The 19,289-nt window shown below is 41.6% G+C and overlaps 1 protein-coding gene across 2 annotated transcripts in view; it reads right to left on the bottom strand.

Annotated features, from left to right (window-relative positions):
• The window catches only part of crim1 (cysteine rich transmembrane BMP regulator 1 (chordin-like)), an 88,045-nt gene that overhangs the window by 28,736 nt on the left and 40,020 nt on the right, over positions 1-19,289 (bottom strand). For both annotated transcript variants that reach the window (XM_053509600.1, XM_053509599.1), the window contains exons 4-6: positions 18,500-18,620; positions 18,240-18,361; positions 235-417 (exon numbers count right to left, since the gene is read on the bottom strand). In XM_053509600.1, coding sequence (XP_053365575.1) covers positions 235-417; positions 18,240-18,361; positions 18,500-18,620 — 426 coding nt within the window. The remainder of the gene's footprint in view (positions 1-234; positions 418-18,239; positions 18,362-18,499; positions 18,621-19,289) is intronic.

Raw genomic sequence — 19,289 nt, 5'->3', positions numbered from 1 at the left:
AGTGAGTGGCTGTGTAGTGTCGGGCTTTTCGGCCCAGCTTCCGTATTACTTTACCTTGAAATATGCAGGATATCACCACCCTGACAACTTGAGCATCTGAGTCATATTTACCAATTCAATGGTTCATTACCTCCTAATTACAAAAGTCCCAACATGACGCGAATGCATCGTTAGATCCGTTCTTTGTTATGGTAGCAACTTTTAAAGCACTGACAGTCGTGTGATTGTGGTCACCTTCACAGACGGGGCAGCACTTTCCCTCTGGTACATAGTAGCGTTCGCAGTGGAGGGCGCCGCACTGTGCCGTGAAACACACCGACACACCGCCCTGGCAGCGGCAGAAATGGCAGGCGTCCATCCTGAACATCTCGCCATCGCGATACTCCACTCCACCGAGGATACATGCCGGCTTAGTCTCTGTAAAAACATAATCACAGGTTTTAGACATTTAGTGATGGGGAAGCATGCAGATTGTGCAAGTACAAAAGGGCTACAAAGGGCTAAATATACATTCGCAGGGCATCAGGAATTATATATTCTATGATTCACTTATTAAACATGAATTAACTCTATTTTTGCAGTTTTTCAAAAAGCTAGAACTCTACCTTCCACAGTTTTGTCACAATGAATAAATCAGCCTGCGGTTGTTCCTGTGCTTATTTAAGTCTGCAATTTATTATTAAATATGTTGGATACGAGTTTGAATAAAAAAAATGGAGCGAACTCATGCTTTGACTGTGTTTTTGTGGTGAGTCAAACAGAAAGTGGTGGCAGCAAATTTGTGCGGCGTTTTTTTCCACTTTAATTACAAAGATTCTTGAAGATCATAAACATTAGAAACAATACAGCGCTTACACTACAGCATCTGACCCAGTTTTGTTAATAACATGGTGCTCAAATAACATCCAAATCACATAATGTCTTATTTTGCAGAACTTATTGCAGACATTATTACTGCCAGAGTGACTGCAATGGCGGTAATAGTGTCTAAACATCCTTTCTTGGTTTAAACATTCTTCAAAGCCCCTTTAAACACATTTAAACCACTCGTCACAGCTGGTGTGTAGCACGGGAAGTTTGCGTGGCTGATGACGTGATCACATGTCGTGCAAGTTTTCATATTTTAAATGTTCCGTGTTGGACAACATTGCATGTCAGAGAATAATCATTTACCAAAAATTATGTTTATCAGCTGTCAAACTGTTACTATACAAAAAATATGGAATACACAATAAATAATAAGGCTGATTGAATTGAATGGGTTTTTTTTTTTTTCAAAAGTTATAATTGTTGATATGGCGAAGCTTTCTGAATGGGAGGTCTATTTACTGTTTCATTTATGAAAACAGATTCTCTATCGTCAGTGTCAAGCAGGAGTCAATAGGTTTCCTGTCACTGGAATGTCGCCAGAACAAAGGACTTTGTACTTTGCAGTTTTGCAGGAATGTGACAAGCTGTACTTTTTGTACTACTGACATAAAAAAGAGACAAAAGCAGAATGTGAACGGTGAAAGAGCGACAGTTTATAGTGATATACTGTAAAAAAAAAAAAAATGATAACAGGAACTAACAATTCTCGCAGTTGTTCCACAGCAATAAATATAATTTTAAACTGATAGGCTGATGGGCCATACTTTCTAATTACTGAGGAATGCAATCACTGAAAATCCTTTGGTATAATTTCATCACAATTGAAAAAACTTTTGAAAGAAAGAAAAAACATCTTCGAGTTGGTTGATGATTATATCTAGGCAGATTATTACTCGCAGAAACAAAAGTTGAGTGCCATGCACAGTTCTTTTTTCCCCCCATCTGAAAGTAAGTCTTACAAAATGATGGCCTGGTTCCTCGTGCTGCAACACTGTGATGCATCTTCCACTATCTCTGCCACCTTCAGGGACCCTTCTAACAGGAACTGTGCGCAGAAATTGCAGACCGAAGTTTCCTCTTACGTAATTATTAAATCAATTCCTGTGATCTATTTTGCCGGTGTGGTTTATGTGCCCATGTGGCTGTTTCCCTCCAGTTTAGACAGGGATGGGCTATGCGGAGAACCTCTCCATCATGTATATGTCTCCGACGGCTTTTAGAGCACAACAGGGTTGGTGTGCAGGTTACCATGGCAACGCTAGGTGCAAAATTCACCTCTCAGCCAACGTGTTACGATGTCTGCCATTTGTACTAAACTCAAGAGCTGCACGTTCATGCTTGGGAAACGATGCCATTACCTTCAAAAACGAAACCTGCACCATTATGTGGCGCGTCAGCAGCATCTGAATCTAAAGATCACTGGTGGAACTGAAATAATGTTAGTAAACAAACATCTTTAAAATAATCATCATTTCCTGCAACTCCCTGTGCTGATCATGAGTGATGCTGAAGCTGTACTTGAAAAGAAAAAAAAACAAAAAAACAACAAAAACACATCCTGTGCATCAGGAATCCGGTATTTCGGCAGAACCCTGGGTCTCTGTGCATTCAGCACATTTCCCATTTCAAAGTTCATGTGTAGTATTATTAGCATCATGAGATAAAAAAAGGGACTCTCAGCCCAATTCCATCTGAGAAGAAGCACTGACATGGTTTCAGCCTGAACAGTGTCTATCCTTAATTCCAAAGACTTGTTTTGCTAATTAGTACGGGTTTAATGAATTACACAAAGAGCACAGTTGTCACGCGCTAAACGTCACGATGGGGATTCGCTACAAATGATCATTTTAAACGTTTTTATTGGCTTGCTTTTCTTTTTCTCCACCTCTTTTTCATTTCCTTGTCAAGATGACAATGGGGGCATGGACCTGGACCGGGAGCCTTAAGGCATGGCGCGGGGTACACCCTGGACAGGCGGTTAATCCATCATAATCATCGCAGGGCGAACTCATACACACACACACACACACACACACACACACACACACACACACACACACACACACACACTATGAGCAATTTAGGAATGCAAATGAACCAAATCATGTTGCATGTCTTTGAACTGTGAAAGGAAACTGGAGTACCCTGAGGAAACCCAGCAAACACTGGGAGAACATGCACACAGACCCTCGACCATGGAGGTGCGTGGCCACAGTGCTGACCTCTTGTGAAGAATATTAGCACAGCTGTGATGCAGTCATAGTAGAGAAGATTTCACAGCCGTGCTGATATTCAGTACAACAGCATGACATTATGTGTGATATTGCTTTTTATACAACACAAACACCATTTATTATAAACAGATTATGATTGTTTGTTTATTTAACCAGTTATTTTGCTCCACCAACACATATCCTTTTACGACTGGTGAAACTAGCTAACCGCAACTAGTGGAACAGTTATGTACAGTGTAATTAACTGGGGTTTAAAAGTTTTATTAAATTCTTAGCCCGAAGGTAAAGAGAATAAATGCTTGGTGGACAAGCATGTAAATCTCCTAAGTTTCTCTTTATGTCTCCACTTTTTTCACTTTAAAATATCTTCAGGTAACTAATCATTTCTTGGTTTGATTCCCAAATAGTGTAAAATAGAAAGCTAGTGTGCTATGTAAGGTGTACAATCCCTTGTTCCACACACTAAGTAATGCCCTTCTTCAGTGGATAACGATTATTAGAACACCTGTGAAGCAGAGTGATACATAAAGTTAAACAGTTATACTCTATATCAGCAGTCATGGCATGCCATTATTTGCAAATTATTTGGTCCCAACTAACTGTTGTATATTAAAGTGAGTTAAATATTAGGCAGGTTGATTTATTCACAAGGTCAACTCTTGCACTAAATAATCAACAACAAAAAAAATCCACATTAAAGAATAACTAACAGAAATGAAAAGGCAGCTAAACAAAAAGATAAAAGCATGCACTGCATTTTCGTATCCCAGCCTGTTCGCGGAGCATGACCTCTGCCTGCATGGGATCGTCTTCTCAAAATAGTGGTTTACCCATCTTATTATCATGTGGTCAGTTATAGTTGACTAATATATGCAAACTCCACCACAGAAGCAGTGTTTATGAAAACCAGCCACAATTTAACCATGCGCATACATCATAGGTGTGCTCTGGTACTTTAGTAAACAACACTACACCTCTGCACACAGCTGTTGTGTAACATGCAGACTGTGAGTGCGGTGTGTTAAAATCAATCACGAGAGGTTTGTACACTAACACATCATTTGTGATGAACGAAACGTGTTCAATTACACTAAGGAAAAACAACAGACTTTATAAACCAGGTAGGAGGATAAATAAAGATGCACATTAGAAACATCTGGAATACTTTGCACCTGTGCTTTATGAGTATGAAAACACTCAGCACAACATGCCTTAATGATAAACAACCTCGAGGTAGAGAGCTTCTAATGAGTTTAGTGCCGTGGGCAGTCCAGCATGGCCGGGGTACGATAAAGGGTCGGGTCAATTAGAAAGAACCGGAGCGGTAGCAACGCAGCTATTCCAGATGTTCACCGTGTGATTAAGGTAGCTATTTATAAACAAGACTCTACCAAGCAGCACAAAGGCTTCTATTAGCCCTTAATAGTAACTGATAGTTTAGTGAAAATATGTACATTTTAACAGAACTCAGAGGTTTAATCTTTAGCAAGCAGGGATTTCTTAAAAAACAAATAGCATCTGCTTCATCACTTGTTATGACCTATCCTTTAGACGTAGATCTCTGCCCTCATCATTCCTTGAGCTGCATTCCCGTTTTCAAAGGACGCAACATTAACAGTTGTTGCCTAAAAACATACCTGGTTTTTGGTTTGTTATTTCCACCATGCAGATTACTATGTTGGTAAACAGTTATTCGACATGTGTTCGAATTGTAGACAGCTATTGATCTGTTCTCTACACAAAGTAGCTATGTGAACTTGAAAAGAGTTGTAGAACAGACTTTGTCAGTTTTAAGTCTCTGCCTCGGCCACAAATCCTCTTTCACTATAGATGGTGCTTCATTATCAGGCCGTGACCCAACACTTTGGGAAAACAATTACAATGTCTGGCCAAAAAAATAAAAAGGTGCCAATTCACAAGGGTCAAATTATTAGGCTGCATCAAGCAAAGAAAACAACTAAGGAGATTTCAAATTACTGGAAGTGTATTAAGAACCCTGAAACACATTAGCACATTAGCAAAATCAAAGAAATGTGGTCGGACAAATCATGGAGATCATATAAAAAATTACATGTTAAAAAAAAAGAAAAAATTCATGATAAAGAAATCAACACAATGTGAAGAGAACTCACAGGATTGGAACTAAACAGCTGAGAAACACCTGTTAGTGAGGCTAATCAGAAAAAAAGGGTTACATATAGATTGTACTTTGGAGCAATGGAATAAAAGTCATGTGGTCTTATAGAGTGATGGGCATGTCAGGATAAGAAGGCAAGCGCATGAAGCGTATGCACCCATCATGCATAGTGGCCACTGTACAAGCCTCAGGAGGTTGCTTCAGTTGGTCAGGTCTAGAGTCAGTAACCTTATGGATCAATAAAATAAAGACCTGAATATACTGAATGTCGAGGGAATCACATCTAAAAAGATCTGCATGTTTAATAATGTGAAGGAAAGAAAAAGACTAATTAGGAACACTATACTAACACTGGGTGGGGTGTTCCTGTGTCCTTATGAATTATCACGTTAGAATTATCCATTAGAAGACGGGAACAAAAGAGATGCACAAAGAGATGATCACAAAGAGATGCACATGGTCAGCAACGAGACTCAAACTGGATGTGACGATTGATGTTAACAGCACAAAGTGCTCTAGAAAACATTCCCCACAACATTACACCACCACCACCACCATGGTTAAGCTTCATTAGACCAGGCCATGTTTTTCCTGGCTTTGACTTTCCAGTATTGGTGAGGCTGTGCTGAATAGCTTTCTGTTCCTCCCTTACAGAAGTAAAGTGCTCATTCTCCGCTGTTGCAACCAATCCATCTCAAGGCGTGACGTGTTGTGCATTCTGAGATGCTTTTCTGCCTACTCCAATTGTACAGAGTGGTTATCTGAGCTACTGTAGATTTTCTGTCTTGCCAATCTCAACTGATCTCTCTGATCAACAAGGCTTTTCTGTGCACAGCACTGTGGATGTTTTTCCCCTGTATTGTGCTATTCTGAGTCGGCTGATGTGACTGATGTGTGTGTGAATTTCAAAGAGATCGGCAGTTACAGAAATACTCATAGTAGTCTGTCTGGCATCAACAATCATGCCAAACCACTTAAAATCCTCAAGATTACATTTTTTCCCATTCAGTTGACTGATTGGATAATTGCATGTAGTCTATGTACAGGCATTTTTAATAAAGTGTGCAGTAAGATTCATTCAGGCAAACTGCTATAGTCATAGTGCATCAAACTACGAATACACACACACACGCCAAGGTGCTCCAACTATGTTTCTGTCACTAAGGAGCTGAAAATAATCCATCTCCCAAATACTACAGTATCTGGTCCATTTCTGCCAAGAAACTGGATAAAGGCGCGGTGGACAAATAAACACATGGGCTACAATCATTAAAAATACATCTACAACGGGACCAAAGTGGTGAGTAGATCTGATAAAAAGGACAAGGAGTGTAGTATATTTCAAACAGTAAAAACACATTAAACTAATTACATAATTGTGGAAAAACATTCCAGGAGACCATGAAACATATCTGTAGATTCATAAAAAACTATTCCGCATTCATGATAGACTGTGTATGTGTTTGCATTAAACCTAGACATACTGTATTAGACATAAGCGCCAGACATCATTTTTCATCCATGTTTAGTTTATACTGCCTGGCCACAGGGAAACAAGCAGAATTGAGTTAAGCTCCGCATTAATAAAACCTGGAAGGACAGTGCTGAACCAGCAACTTTGTGAAAGAAATGTGGGTGGGAAAGAAATCACAACTGACCACGTTCAGGAGAAAAAGGAAATATGACAATAGAAATCACAGCTACGTTTAACAGGAAAAGTGAGAGCATTTCCATACACACAGTGAGATGATAAATTAAATAAAGACTAAAAAACACTTTTAAGTGAAGCTAATCAGAAAAAAAGACTTTAGTGTGACTCTATTCCTGAGGAATTTGTGTCAGGGTAAGAAGGGAAGGGCATAAAGCAGTGCACCCATGATGCATCATGCCCACCGTACAAGCCGAGTGAAAATATTTTGATTAGAGATTCCAACTGTTTACATGGTTATGTGTTCACACTGTATGCTCGAAGCATGTAATCAGAATATAACTTATTTAACAAGCGCAAAGTGGCTCTGCCCACTCTGAAGCCTTTATTCTGCCAGAAATATAAAAAAAAAGTAGTTTTCTCTCCAACTTTAAGGTCATGTTAAGCCGATAAATCCCACCTTCTGTGTTGTGTACATTTGTGTCTTATTTATGATTGCTTTTGTAATGGTTTTATTATGGATAAAATGGTGCGCCAATCAATGCTTCTTCCTCAGTCAAAGACACAGTGGACGAAAGTAAAGACCGATGGCAGAGAGATGTTCTCACAGAGTTTACCCATCAAAAAAAAAAACTGAGGCAAAATTGCCCTCGCGGAAACTCAAGTCACCTAAAGATACCGCCCACTTGGAAAAAATATATATTTATTTCGATTAAAGAAAAAACTTTGGGTTAAAGGTTTACATGGCTTACATTTTCCTGCTGAACGAATGATCAAAAAGGTTTACACCACCACATCTCGTTCCGAGTGAGTCAGGCTGTTCCTCTTTAGGTGTTTCATTGTTTCAGTGTTCCATTATTGGTGGATTATTCAGCTCCATGTAAACACACCTAGTGTAATAGTTGGTCAGGTTCAGGCGCAGCTATGTGGCAATAAAATGAAGTCAACTGGCGACCTCAATGACCAGGTTATCACATCTACTGTCTGTAGTTTTTTACTGTCTGGCATGGGCATATTCCAATGTTTTCAAATTGTGATTTCAAATTGTGGTGTAGTGGTTAGCACTGTTGCCTTGGACCTCCAGGGCAGATTAGGCTAATTAACGTGATGTGCCCTGTGATGGATTGGCACCCTGTCCAGGATGTACCCTGCCTTGTGCCCTAAGTCTCCTGGGATAGGCTCCCGGCCCCCAGAAACCCTGAATACAGAATCAAATGGTATAGATGATGATGATGATGAAGATGATTGCAAATTGTGGTTCTGACAGCATGAGGAATTATTTTGACACATGAATTGGGCCACCACATTGTGCACTGTAATCAAAGCTAAATGCAAGCAAAAAAAAAAAATCTGCAACTGTTGCCATATCGCAAATGATCTGCTGTAAGCAGAGCCAGACTCGAACAGATTTGCAATTAAATGGTTTGCAGGTTTGTGAAAAGCAAACAACTTAAAGTGTGAGCAGAAGACCACTATGTCTAATCAACACGTACAGTTGGCCAAGTCAGTGTGTGTGTGAAGGATGCTGTGGGGTGCGATGTTTCCAAGTGGCTCGACTATAATCACATAACTGGTGTCCCACACTGGCCAAAGGCAGGTGTCCAACCTAACACACAGGTTTGGCTCTAGAGTGGGTCTGTCGTGATTAAATTCAACACAAAATCAGCGCTATAAACACCTTTTCTAATCAATTTTGCACCAATTTTGCAGCTGTAGCGTTTGGCACTGCTGATGAGCCAAGAATGCCGAAGGCAAATGATCGTAGAATGTGGTGATGCTGTGCAATATCACGTTAGTCCAGAGTGAGGAGCCATTATGGTAATGTAACGGTGAGGAATTCGAGTCATAATGCACCTTGCTTTGTAGTCTGACTCTATTATTTAATGGCTGATGTATATCTTTACTGATTATACAGGTGCACTCGAAGCCTTATCTGCTGCCGGAGCATGTTAAAGCAATCTTATAGTAGTTGGCTTGTCTTACATGCTTTAAATTCTAACCCCGCCACCACCAAAAAAAAAAGAAAGAAAGAAAAAAAAAGATTGCTCCACTTTTAAATTACTAGACATGTCCACATTTAGAGTCTAACAGACTCAAGTCATTTTAATTCACGCATGTGTTTGTATGCAAGGATTGCAGGTGCGGAAAATATGTGGTTACTCTGTCTTTTTGCAATGTCACTCATATGGCGAAACAGACACCGCCACCCACACACAGGCGAAGCTTATCTACAGACAGAAGGCATCTGAAGAGAAAGGAGTCTGTCTCAATGGTGTTGGTTCACAGGACTGTGTGGAAGCAGCCTGTGAAATTCTCTAGCTGGAGATTAGAAGCACCTTTAAACCTCAGACACACAGCAACGGAGCGCCGGTTCAAAATAAATCACCGTCTGTGACCCAGAAGCCGCTAACCTTCGCGAGGGAGCAGATTTACATAATATCATCCATAACGTACTTATTGCTTTAGTTCACTTTAAACACACCGTGTGGAGTGGAACCGTAATTGAATTTGAGCTAAGGGTCATGACTTGCAGTTGGATTTAAACAACGAAACCTGTAAAACGAGCCTTTTTAAGATACAAGCACACCTCCAGACGGACCCCGTCCAGCCGGAGTATACCCATGCATTTCCTTAACACCAGGGTAAAATTTGGCTTTAGACAGGGATGACTGCACGAAGCTTAAAGTGACCGTTATTTTGGGCTCCTAATAGGCCGCGGTTTTCCAGCAGCCCTGTGTTTTTCTATCCTCCCCTGTAGTTCGGGCAGCGAACAGCCCATCAGACACTGTCTCCCAGCCGCCTGCTTCCCTCCCCTATGTTGGAGCCCCTCTTGTTTTGGCTGCAGCTGCCTCGAGACAGACTAAATAATGTGATAAGGCGCACAGAGCTGCAGGTGTGCTTCGCCTTGGCAGGCCCGAGACAACTATGACCATGTAAATCATAACCCTCCTGCAAATCAAGGCCGATTTTACCGAAGTGCCTCGTGCAAATGTTTTAGCACTCCTAATTATGTGTAACATAACACAGAACACAGCAAGCTTAGCCGAAGTGAAAAAAAAAAAAAAAAACTAACTCTGAGGTGATTGTACAGCCAGAGAAAGAGTGGAGAACCACTTTATGGAGCTGTCAATCATGGGAGGATTTACACTATAGCTGTAATGCTGTTAACCCCTATGTGACTTGTGAGCTAGAATGGTCTTAATATTGCGCTTCACTTCCAATAGTGGCACATTTCCCTTGTCATTCTTTAAAAAAAAAAAAAAAAAAAAGCAGGTAGGTAAAGGGACACAATGATCTGCAAATCGAACATGCCATGCCATGCCATGAACACAATCCAAGATAATCTCTTCACCTCCCGGTCGGTTGCTTAAGCCCAGCACTTCACAACATTGTGTGGGTCTTAAACTGAGTCCATCCTCTGAAAGAGGTTCACTTGTTCTCGAATTTCCACGCGCTACTTAAATGCAACAGGACGTGTATTTAAAAGGCTAATCTCTGGACTTAGTGCTTAAAAGCCAGCAAGTTGGGGGTCCTTCAGGTCTATGAGAACACTCTCCCCTTAAAGCCAAGGGCAAGGGGGTGTGGGGGGGATAAAATTAAGACTTCTGTGGTCACTATACTGTACTGTTATTTTTGACCACAGCATTTCAAGGGACTTATATAAACCGCCAATCATCATCTTGACAATGACAGCCTTTCTCTGAGCAAAACTAGTGTAATAACTGAGTATGGTTGAGGGTGGGGGAGCACACACTGACAAATGGAATTGCTTGTGTACGTGTGTGTGTGTGTGTGTGCTCGGAAAAATATCATTATTGACACACTGAAATCAAAATGGAACAGAGAGAGGCTTCGATTCTACAGCACTCATGGACCTGTGTTTGTGTATTCACTTGTAAATAACATTATCTCCCTTCCTCTGAAATGGAGTGATTCGAAGATAAGTGGATAAAGACAGCAAAAACGACAAAAGCGGAACACGGCGATTTTGATGAGCAAACAAATGAAAAACGAAAGCTCTGTTATTAAACAGAAAGGATGTGAGTTGGTAGCGATAGGAAAGACCTGTGCGCTGCGTGTTTACACCAGGTAAAAGACTCGTGAAAAAAGACATAATTATGAGGCAGCTGAAACACACACTCGGCTCATATAAAGGGAAAAAGCCTCATATAAAAGCCTTTGCATTTGAGCATGGGTGTTTGGTGCACACGTGTATCAAACGCGAGGAGGCTCGTCCACTGAGAAAGTGAAGGACCGTCCTCCCTTAAAATCTCAGAAAAACTAAAATGACCAAGCTCATATTATTGATAAATACCTAAGTGTTAATGACTTCACTGGCGTCCCGTTCAAACCCCGCAGCTCCTCAGCTGTGACTTTCACATGAGGGTGAATGTCAATAAGGAAGGATGACCTCCCCTTGTGCACGTCTAGCCATTTTGGGTTTTGCCCCTAATGGTAAATACATGAATTAGTGGAGCAGACTGCGCTCATCCGAGCCAAATCAGGGATTTCACAGAAGGCACACCCTGCAGGCAAGAACCATACAGCGCTATAATCATTCAGCAATAATTGTAGTGTAAAAAAATACAAAAAGAGTTATTAGGAGTTAATAAGGCCTACAATTTTATATTGAATTCAATATATTTTCTTATGTTAAAGCCACTAGCACCTCCAGGGTCCGGGTTCGATTCCCAGCCAGGCTCGAGTCCCGTCTCTGTGTGCATGGAGTTTGCATGTTCTCCCCCTGCTGGGTGGGTTTCCTCCAGGTACTCTGGTTTCCTCCCACAGTCCAAAGATATGCAGGTTAGGCTAACTGGCGTTCCCACATTGCCTGCAGTGTGTAAATGAGCATGTAAGTGTGTGTATGTGTGTGTGCCCTGTGTTGGATTGGCACCCTGGTGTACCCCGCCTCATGCCCTAAGCCTCCTGGGATAGGCTCCAGGTCCCCGTGACCCTAAATACAGGATAAAGCGGTATAGACGAAGACAACGATGATGATGTTAAAGCCAAATAAAGATAATTCCTTAGAAATGCAGGTAACAAGTACTTACAGTGATGGTGTCAGAAAGCGTCTAGAAAAGTGCATGACCTAGGCAAGCGTGTAAGATTTACATCACGGCATCTGACACACTCGTCCAAAAGATCTCGATACACATACACATCTGAGCAGGTGAAGGTGAAGGGCTCTACAGTGGCAACTTGGTGGTGGTGGGGTTTGAACCTGGAATCTTCCGAACCGTAACCCAATGCCGTTACATAATGATAATTAATAAGATTAAGAAGTGATTACACTAATTGTGTCACCTAAAACCCTAAAATAAGTCTTAAATGCTTTCCACTAGTAAATAATCTTTCTCACTGTAGGATGTTAAACTCCAAATTGTTTTTGTTAAATAAATGATGAGACAATGAAGAAACATGTATTCATATATGTATAATATTGTTTGTCTGAGGTTGTATTCGCCTAATGAAGACCCACTATGGTCAGATGATTTTTATTATGTTTTTACACAAAAAACACAGAATTATATAGGGAGGAAATAATTTATCAACATGACAGTAGGTGATTATTAACGTTATTAAATTCACCTGGCGGTGGTGTCAGTGTTGTGGCTGATCAGTGTATACTGTTTTACATTATGATTAAAATAATCCATTAATATGATGCAGAACGTCTCCTCTATAATTAACCTACTTTACTTCTTCCCTTAGTTTTAAAACTACGAGCTGCCGCTGACACATGTGGTGTACGTGTATGGTACAGTATGTACTGTATGTATGTAAGTGGCTATATTTAATTAGAATTTACTACAGTAGAACCAAATCTAAATCAAAACCTGCCCCTGACCTTAACTTAGTTTAAAAAAAATAGCATTTCAGTAAAATAGCAGGACAGCTTTTATAAAAATCTATTTTACACTGTCAAGAATAAAGCTGCAGGATTGTCACTTTGACTCAAGGGGATAAAACTGTCAGATATTCCTGTTTGTGTGAAACACATGCGGACACACACACACACTCACATAATCAGCCCCTTATCAATCTCCAGCTGGGTGACATCATTGTCTGAATGAAAAATCTGATGAACAAACACACTGTCTGAGAATGCTTTCTCCCTCACTGTCCCAAATACACAACCTCCTGTGCCAGAGTGAGCAAAACTATACTCTGTCTCCACCAAACATCTGCCGTCGATAAAGTAATCTAGCCGCCGGTTTGTTTGCAGATGGCACAGCTGATCCAGACACCATGTGGTGGGGTGCTCAGAGCCTGCACGTCCTTCCTGAAGATGGAAGGCAACGGCAAGGGTGTGTTTAAACCCAATCACCCTCATCTCAACACAGACAGATACACACTTTCTAAACCATTGTGCTGTGTTCACTAATTATCAGTGGATGTGAAAGTGAACCATGCTGACTCCTTCAGTTTTTATAACAAAATACACTTATGAAGCAGTTCATTCAACACCTGCAGACTTATTTATTCATGCAATTTACTAATTAGCCAATGTTGGACTTGTAGGATAAAATCATGCAGATATGGGGGGGGCATGTAATCTCAGTGATTTTAACCGTGGCATGATTGCTGGTGCCAGACAGGCTGGTTTGAGTATTCCTATAACTGCTGTTCTCCTAGGATTTTCTCACACAACAATCCCTAGAGTTTACTCAGAACAGTTTAATAAAGAAAACATCATTCAGAGAGCAGCAGATTTGTGGACGGAAATGCCTTGTTTATGAAAGAGATCAAGAGACACTGGCCAGACTGGTTTGAGCTGAGCGAGAGGTTATAGTATCTCAGATAAAAACACAATTGTGGTGAGCAGAAAAACATCTCACAATGCACAACACGTCAAAACCTTCAGGGAGATAAGCTACAACAGCAGAAGACCATATCCCATATCGGCTTCCAGTTCTGTCAGCCAAGAACAGAAAGTGGAAGCTGTAGTGGGCACCGGTTCACCAGAACTGAACTGGAAAGCCATAGCCTTGTCTGAAGGAAGTTGCTGAGACTCACAGATGGTAGGGTCAGAGTTTGGCACCAACAGTATGAATCCATTGACTGAAACTGCCCTTTGTCCGAAGGTCACGTGGTGGAGGTGATGTAATGGTATGAGGATTATTCTGGGGCAGATTTTGGGTTTGTTAGCACCAACCAATCATTACTTCTATTGATTATACTTGATTATTGTTGTTGGCCACATGCTTCATTTCATGGCCACAATTTACCATCATTCAATGATGGTGCACAGTGTCACAACTCAAAAGTCATTTCAAACTGGTTTCATGAACATGACACGTTCATCAGCTCAGTGTTCTTCGTTGGCCTTTCCATTAATTGGACCTGAATCCAGTAGAAAAATTGTGCGATGTGGCAGACTGGGCATTTACATTATGAAAGTGAACCTGAAAATTGTGTCATACAATCGAGGCAACATGGACCAAAAACTCGAAGGAATTTTTCCAACTTCTTGTCGAATCCATGCCAACCATGATGGTGTTGAACACAGAATAAGCATCAAGGTTGATGCTTTGGGATGCAATTTGTTGCGCTGTATACAGATGAGGAGAATTTGCAATAAAATCTGGCCATTACTTAAAGGGTGGTGGTTAGCAAACTTTCTACTTTCACACTAGGCACTGGTATGACCGCTCCCCCTCCCCCACTGGCCAGCTTCCACTTTAGTAATATTGTTCTGTACCCAAATACACTTGTGTACTTACACCCCCGATACATTAGATGACAGTATGCATGCATGCACCTAGATGTATTGCCACGCCATAAACACGCGAGTACAATTAAATTAACTTTCTCACTTAATGCCTAATATTATCATATTTAAATAAAATTTATAATAAAAGAAAAGTGACCCTCAAGAGAGTTATGCGTGCCTTCATAACTTTATCAGCTACGGCTGTGTAGTTCAGATGATGAGATTGGCGTGTTCTGCGCGCACACTGAGATAACGGCGGAGACAGGCGACGTTCATGACGTTGCCTAGTAAACAGTGGTCCACTTCCGCGTTTAGATACAGTAGACTTTCATATCTTATTCGATCCGTGCCAGGTACTTCAAGTGGAATTGAGCATGGAGTGCTCACATTACGCAGATGTACCGATCTTTGGTAATTTTGCATGACAAACACTGTGTACCGTATCTGTGCTTAGAAATAGACAAAGTGTTATTTAAGACGACAAAACAAACTATTTTCACCTCAACAAACCCTTAGGATTAGTGACGATCAAGAAACTGAAACTGCATTACAACCTTAGCAGCATTACGTGCAGCTGTTTTGCTTCTTAACTTAAGTGTGAGTAACACCTTGCACTTTGGCGTGGGCTCATGAGTAGATGTGTCATGCGACGCTCATCGTTTCTTTTGTAAGCTGCATATTCATGAGCTGACGTGATGACAGAATCCTGCGATGGGTGTGTGGGATGCAAAGGATTGCAACAACACAGCTGATGATGTAAGCAGGACAGCTGTTTCTTATCGATCGTATAGGTTTCCGCCCATAGAGAGAGGGGTTCATCTTTCCTCTTTTGTGCTATCTTTCTTACTCATTCCTCCCTTAGGCTGCGTGATATTAATACAGGCTCGGTGCCCAAACGTAGCCACCGGTGGCCAGATGTTCAATCAAAGTGTTCCTGTTTCCGGGGCTTTGATGCTCCCCGAGCTGATCTTGAGCCCTGCCTCTTTGTTCTCTAATCAGCCGCCAGACACAGGGCTACTTCACAGCGCGCCACTGAGATGACACACACCCTGGCTCCTCATCATAGCACAGATGTTTGCGCTTGCTGCGCTGCATTCGCGTGCCTCCGTCTGTAAATGTATGTATTGTGTGTTCATCCTTTTCTTATCCTCCGAGCATCAAGCACACGAGGCTCTTATTAAATGCTCTCTCATGTGCAGCATGTGCCTCAGGCTTTACTGCAGGATAAACAGGAAACAAATAAACACCTGCCAGAGAGGTGCAATCATTTTAAGACATGCCTCTTTCCTGGTTCTCATATATTGATGCCTGTGTGCAGTCAGACACACACACACACACACACACACAGGATGTCTTGCTTTTCTTCAGTTCTCATTCGATCTGGTATCTTCATGCTGCCTTCCACTGTCACAGGAAGGTGGTTCTTCCTCCTTTGTTCATCTTCCCGCTCTCTCTTTAAATATGCGCAGCTCATAAAGGATGGCAGGGCCTAATTCTACAAAGGCAGCTTTGTTCTGTCAGGTTGACAAATATTTGGACATTTCTACAGTATTTTACCTGTATATCAGAGTAAAACACGAGTACGCGCACGCGAGTGTTACCAACGTTTTCCGGTTCGAGAGTTAAAATCGTTTTAATATACAGTATTGTCAGGTCAATTGTCTATTCAATTGGTTCATAAACAGGGTAAAGAACTTTGAATTTTAAGCGAACATCAAAAGGCGATCTGACTTTACTGCAGTAAGCAGAGGCCTGTAGTTTCAAGAGGCGAGAAACACATCTGGATGGCAAAGTCTACGCTCTATTCAAACAGGACTAAACATCAACTATACAAGCCAGTTGTCCACGACACAGCATTCATTAGTTATACATGAGCTGTAGAATATAGCAATCACACCCTGCACTTCTCGTTACCGGGGATAATATGCTCAGGGAGGCGGCTAATCAGAGCGGCAGCATCGCAAAACCTCTTCCCCTGGACGCTCCTTCAGCTCTAATCTACCACAACAAAAAGGAAGTGCCGTTATTGTGGCGTTATCTGGTATTACTGCACTATACAGACACATATTGTAAAACTAAGTTAAACTACATTTATGCTTTCTGTACAAGGTCCTGTACAAGTCTAATTTCAAAATATGTATTTTTAAGAGAAAAAAAATGACAAGTCTCCCAGATGCTGTGTGTCATCTGCTTCGTGCTACTAAAAAAAAAAGCTATAGAGAGGTACTTAGAGCTCCCACATTAATCACGGCTCTACAGCCAATCAGGGGCGCCTGTGAGCGTCGGTGAGCTCACGCAAGCAGAAGGAGCAGATAGCGCTGTTCCCACAACTGTGCGTGAGCGAGCATTTCAGGAAAATGCGGTCGGCCCTCCCGACTGAGTGGGTGTAGTAGCCTTAATGTGGGAGCCCCTTAGTGACAGGGAGGAATTAGCCATGACTAAATTAGGGAGAAAATCAGGGAAAAATCCCAAAAAATTGATGCGGATGGAAAAAAAATGTAGACAACATCACGCTCATATTCCGACTAATTAGAACTCGCTGTTTTTTAAGATTTGTGAAAGCAAGCGTAATGAGTGTATTTGAGACTAATTCGCTCGCAATGTTCGCGGAAAAAAGCGGCGGCTTTTAACGCAAGTGAGGCAGAATTTTGTACCCCAAGTCGTCCGCAATTTCACGTGAGCTGAATGGGATAGCGCCTTGTCATAGAGAACCTTTTGCCTTGGTTTTGAGCGTCTAGCGCCATAGAGCAGAACCATACCGCAAGTATGTCAAAAAAGAAGTCATGTTCATGAACATATTAATTCCAGGGACACAATTTGTGCAAATACAGTATTTGTAGGTTTTTTTATATGATAATACAGTACATATTTTAGGACTGCTGCTTGTAAAAAATTGTTTAAAAGAAACTGAGTCAGTTTGGAGGTACATGAATCGCCATACAAATAAAACGTGATTCATAACTGAATCGTTTTTTTCCCCTCATCTCTGCTCGAGATGATTTATTAAACTTGCACGGATTGCTGAGGAATAATAGAAAAGAGTGATGTGAGATTAGTTAGGGTAGCTACTGAAAAAACACTGAAAAGATCACACCCATGCTTGTAGGTTTCCATTTCACTCTCAGCATAATCGCACAAACTAAATCTAACGGCATTGATTCCAGAGTTCAGAGCCAAAGCCAAGTTTACAAAAGGCCATAGCGTGTTTTCCCTCGGTCGGTTATAGAAATTCAGCTCATCTACAGAGTACCTGCTGTCTTTGCACTACGTTCTTTCCTTCAAGGACAACGTGGTAGTGAACCTAATGCAACTCTATGTGACTATTCGATTGCTTTAAACAAATGTACAGTGGGCTTTCCTGAGCCTTCTAAATGAGCTTGCCGCTGTGTTCATGTTTGTTAAGAAGCTCATTACGAGGGTCGGCATTAGTATGTTTGGATGCACACATCGCGTGCGCACAAACACACACACACACACACACGCGCGCGCGCTGTCCTCTCACTGTTACTCGGTCAACAGTCGACGGGCTTGGCTTCTTGTTAAGATTCTATGCACACACTTCACCTATGAACCTCTCCTCCAAATACACACACACACACACTCACACACACAACACGTTGAGCAAACAAGACCTACCATTGACACACTCGTACACATCACAGCACCGTCCCGGTGTTCCGTCACCGCGGGAGACCAAGTGGGGCAGCGTTCCTGCTGAGCACTGTGGGAAGGCGCAGACACCAGGCAAACACTCACACCTGAGAGTGACAGAGGGAAAAAAAATGATGGAAGAAATGACAGAAATCGGAAGGCAGGCATGTCAATCAATAAAAAATTCAAGATCCATTGTAATGCCGTTACTCATTTTCGAGTGGGTGTGTGTTTGCGCGTCTCACCTGGTGGGTAGTGTGCAGCAGCCGTCTGCCGTGAGCCTGACCTGCGTCTCGTAGCTGTCCACAGGACACTGCATGGGCTGTACGGGAGGACATTCCACCGTGCTGCAGTCCACGCTGAAAACTGCCCACACAAACACATAACCGCTAAACGTTAGAACACAATTTGTCAAATCCTCAGGCAGGATTGCAAATAATTTGCCTTTGATTTCACACTCAGAGCAGCTCAGTGCTGTTTAAACCAGAATACACAGAGGCACTAGGCTAAGTGCTGGGAAGAAAAAACACACACACACACACACAAAAAAAACTCAATTCCAACTCCTGTCATTTTGTATACTGCAGCTGCCAAGAGGCATTGACAAGAAAACAAACAAGAGCCGATATCAACTGTTTCATGTGTATATTTGGGTTGATGCACTCTCATTCATGTTTTACACCAGGTTTTACACCAGGCCCAGACAAATCCGCATGAAATTAAACAAAACGGTAACAAATGTTTTATTAAGGCAGTCTGAAAAGTGATCAGTGGTTGGTGGGTTATGTAGCCACCTTAGCAGCAACCTCATTTCCCCTCTCATCTGGTCCAACCACTCAGCATCATCATGAGCATTCAGCATCATCAGTATACTACTACTCACCAGCCTGACTCATCTGTCAACATCTGTACCAGCTGTTATGCTTGGATGATTGACAGGTTACTGCGTGGCCTAACAAACCAAAACATTTTTCTGAACCTAGTCATGTAGAGGGACTGGACTAAAAATGAGAGCCAAAAAGTGCTTCCGGAAGA

This window comes from Clarias gariepinus, chromosome 13, assembly GCF_024256425.1.
Source record: "Clarias gariepinus isolate MV-2021 ecotype Netherlands chromosome 13, CGAR_prim_01v2, whole genome shotgun sequence".
Lineage (NCBI taxonomy): Eukaryota > Metazoa > Chordata > Actinopteri > Siluriformes > Clariidae > Clarias > Clarias gariepinus.
Note: the sequence above shows the minus strand (reverse complement) of the source record. Positions and strands in the feature narration are given on the sequence as shown.